Below are 3689 nucleotides of genomic sequence, written 5' to 3' on the forward strand. Positions count from 1 at the left end.
ATACTGTACTGTCTAAGGGAAACACTATGGCACCCCCTACCCATATGTATAAATACAAATATACAGAGAGGGAATGTTCTGGGCACACAATAAGCTGTACCCCCATACTGTACTGTCTAAGGGAAACACTATGGCACCTCCTACCCATATGTATAAATACAAATATACAGAGAGGGAATGTTCTGGGCACACAATAAGCTGTACCCCCATACTGTACTGTCTAAGGGAAACACTATGGCACCCCCTACCCATATGTATAAATACAAATATACAGAGAAGGAATGTTCTGGGCACACAATAAGCTGTACCCCCATACTGTACTGTCTAAGGGAAACACTATGGCACCCCCTACCCATATGTATAAATACAAATATACAGAGAGGGAATGTTCTGGGCACACAATAAGCTGTACCCCCATACTGTACTGTCTAAGGGAAACACTATGGCACCCCCTACCCATATGTATAAATACAAATATACAGAGAAGGAATGTTCTGGGCACACAATAAGCTGTACCCCCATACTGTACTGTCTAAGGGAAACACTATGGCACCCCCTACCCATATGTATAAATACAAATATACAGAGAAGGAGCCAGTAGGGGGCGCAGGATTATATGGATAGGGCACAATGGCCGAGAGGAGACTGGGTTCAGCCCCTGAGGGCAGATAAGATAAAGCAGTGCAGGGAGTAGGGGGCAATTAATCACATACTCAGACTGTTTCTTATCAGGGCAGATCAGTGTCAATCATTGTTTGTAACCCTCACACCTGAGGAATCCTGCCCGGCGACACATCCACTAGACTGCAAGCTCTTGGGGGGGGGGGGGGGGGGTTAAACTGATATGTAACCTGTACCACTCCCGGTTTCACAGAAAATAAAAAGGGTTGAACCCATTTCCCGACCCCCCCACTTCCCCGATTCCATTTGGGAATGGATTTAACCCCGGAGAGCCTAGCGGGTCAGGGAGGATTCTGGGAAATGTAGTTCAGGTTATCAACCTATAAATGCAGCCGCTTCTATAGACAAACGGAAAAGCTCATGAAACTACAAGTGCTCAGCACCCCTAGTGGCGGGTTAGGGACACTGCACCTTTATCGGTTCAAGGTGCCCCTATTGCCCCTGTGGACTCTCCCACCCCACTCTGGGGCAATTAGAAGCAGAGGTAGTTATAAAAATACAACTTTTAAATTTGGGGGGATCCCGGCAGAATATTGGGGTGAAAGATTAAAGGAGAAGTCATAGTATAGGTACCGGCCAATAGGGAGTTACCTGCCTGCCAGACACCCAATACACAAGTCTTATTTACACTCCAACCCCAGTCTGGCTACCAGCCCCGCCCCACCCCGGGCCCCGCCCCTGGGAACAATAATGATGGGGTGGGGGGGTTGATTTCTACCCCTTTTGCCCTAGAACTTCCTCCAAAGTCACTGATATCGGCCTTATTGCATTAATGGGGGCTTTGATGTCTGTACGGGTAATTGTATTAAAGGGCAAGTCAAACCTACCAACCCAATTATAATCATTACAATGTGATTAATGATAAGCTCTACCCTCACACTGTATTGTATTGTCTATGGGAAACACTATGGCACCCCCTACCCATATGTATAAATACAAATATACAGAGAAGGAATGTTCTGGGCACACAATAAGCTGTACCCCCATACTGTACTGTCTAAGGGAAACACTATGGCACCCCCTACCCATATGTATAAATACAAATATACAGAGAAGGAATGTTCTGGGCACACAATAAGCTGTACCCCCATACTGTACTGTCTAAGGGAAACACTATGGCACCCCCTACCCATATGTATAAATACAGATATACAGAGAAGGAATGTTCTGGGCACACAATAAGCTGTACCCCCATACTGTACTGTCTAAGGGAAACACTATGGCACCCCCTACCCATATGTATAAATACAAATATACAGAGAAGGAATGTTCTGGGCACACAATAAGCTGTACCCCATACTGTACTGTCTAAGGGAAACACTATGGCACCCCCTACCCATATGTATAAATACAAATATACAGAGAAGGAATGTTCTCTGAATGCCCTGAAGCTGGGCCTCTGGGGTCTGTAGCTGAAAGGAATGATGTTTGGGGTCGTTGCTACAGACGGAACAGAACAGCAGGACATTTCCTGCGCAAAGGGGAAAACATTCAGTTCATTGCGGATCTGCACTTCAGTCTATAAAACACTCAGTGGGACCTGCCTGCCCTCTAGTGGCAACAGTGAGAAACCTATTAACTAAATATCTAATAATAACTAAATATCACACTATAAAGGGGAAATTAACCTGAAAATAACTATTTAATACGATGTATAGAGATTTTATGCCCAGCGAGATATTTAAACCGTTATCAGGTTGCTAGGGATGTATCCTAGCAACCAAGAAGGGATATGAAACCTAGCCCCATAGTTAATATGAGACCCCCCCATAAACCAAGTAGGGATTAACTTCCCCTTTAATGCTAAGTGCTAAACATTAAGTTATTAGGAAGTCTGGGGGGACAGCCAATGGCAGTTGAGATGGGGATGAAGAGGTTAAAGGTGCCCAAAAAGCCCAAGGTCCTACCTTTCTGGAGCTGGAGGGGGTCCCCATAGTCCCACAATGCACCTGTATAGCGCGGGGGAAGACTCAGTCCTGGGGCCCAGAGCAGAAGGAAGGGGACGGGGACCCCCAGAGCCCCCATCGTGGCCACGGAGAGAGGCTGGGGGGGCAGTTGGAAGCAGCAGGAGAATAAGGCACGTGTATGAATGCTGCACCGTTCCCTTCCTCTCTGCCAGCTCAGGGACTCACTGCCACCCACGCACTGTAGCCGGGCAGCAGCCAATCAGGGGGCAGCAGAAAGGTGAAGCATCTTATAGGGGGGAGTGAGAAGAAACCTCCCCTGAGTTTAGGGTGAGTGTCAGCAGTAAGCCCCCCCCTGTGGGTTCCATGCATAGGGAGGGGGGGCAGCTGGGGGACCCCAATAACTGCCCAAAGGTAGTGTGGGGGTGTAAGCAGTTAGTTATGGTTCAGTGAGTGCCCACTCCTACTCAGCTGGCTGACTCACACTCACACTCCTGAGAGTGACGAGCATCATCATCCTCATCCTCTTTATAACATATATATATATATATATACACACACCATACACATAGAGGGTCCTGCTCACAAGAGCTTGCAATCTAAAGGAACAGAATAGGAGCTGGTTCAGGGCTTCCCAGAATGCCGCATTTCGTAACCTTGGGTCATGTTACTGGACTACAACTCCCAGAATCCTCCGCCATATGATCAAGGTCTAAGCCGGTGGGTAGATGGGAGGAACCAAGGGTAAAGACAACAGGGATCTGTAGGGTGAATAAGAGCTAAACTACAAGCGAATTGCCCCCTTGGCAGAACCTTGCGCAGTACATCAAACCCCCACTAGATGGCAAGCATGGGCCGGCCCGGGAGTAACAGCCGCATACTCCCACCCTAATGGGCCGCACTGTGGGTGGGATTCCCTGCTCCCACTACTTCTTATCCTAAAGTGTCTGTTTCACCCTTAAAATCCTGAATTAAAATGAAAGAGCAACTGAGCTCCTACAGCGATCTCCCCCCCGACTCTACAGCTCTGTCTTTCACCAGCAATGGGGCCCCCCGGTACCTACAGAATAGTTCAACTACATCAATACAGAGATACCGGCACAG

The 3689-nt window shown here is 47.7% G+C and overlaps 1 protein-coding gene across 1 annotated transcript in view; it reads right to left on the reverse strand.

Annotated features, from left to right (window-relative positions):
• The window catches only part of npdc1.1 (neural proliferation, differentiation and control, 1, gene 1), a 14004-nt gene extending 11221 nt beyond the window's left edge, over positions 1–2783 (reverse strand). The window contains exon 1 of the mRNA XM_031891149.1: positions 2589–2783. Within this exon, the coding sequence (XP_031747009.1) occupies positions 2589–2706 (118 nt within the window). The 5' untranslated portion in view covers positions 2707–2783. The remainder of the gene's footprint in view (positions 1–2588) is intronic.
• Between the last annotated feature and the right edge of the window lie 906 nt (positions 2784–3689).

This window comes from Xenopus tropicalis, chromosome 8 (assembly GCF_000004195.4).
Source record: "Xenopus tropicalis strain Nigerian chromosome 8, UCB_Xtro_10.0, whole genome shotgun sequence".
Classification (NCBI taxonomy): domain Eukaryota; kingdom Metazoa; phylum Chordata; class Amphibia; order Anura; family Pipidae; genus Xenopus; species Xenopus tropicalis.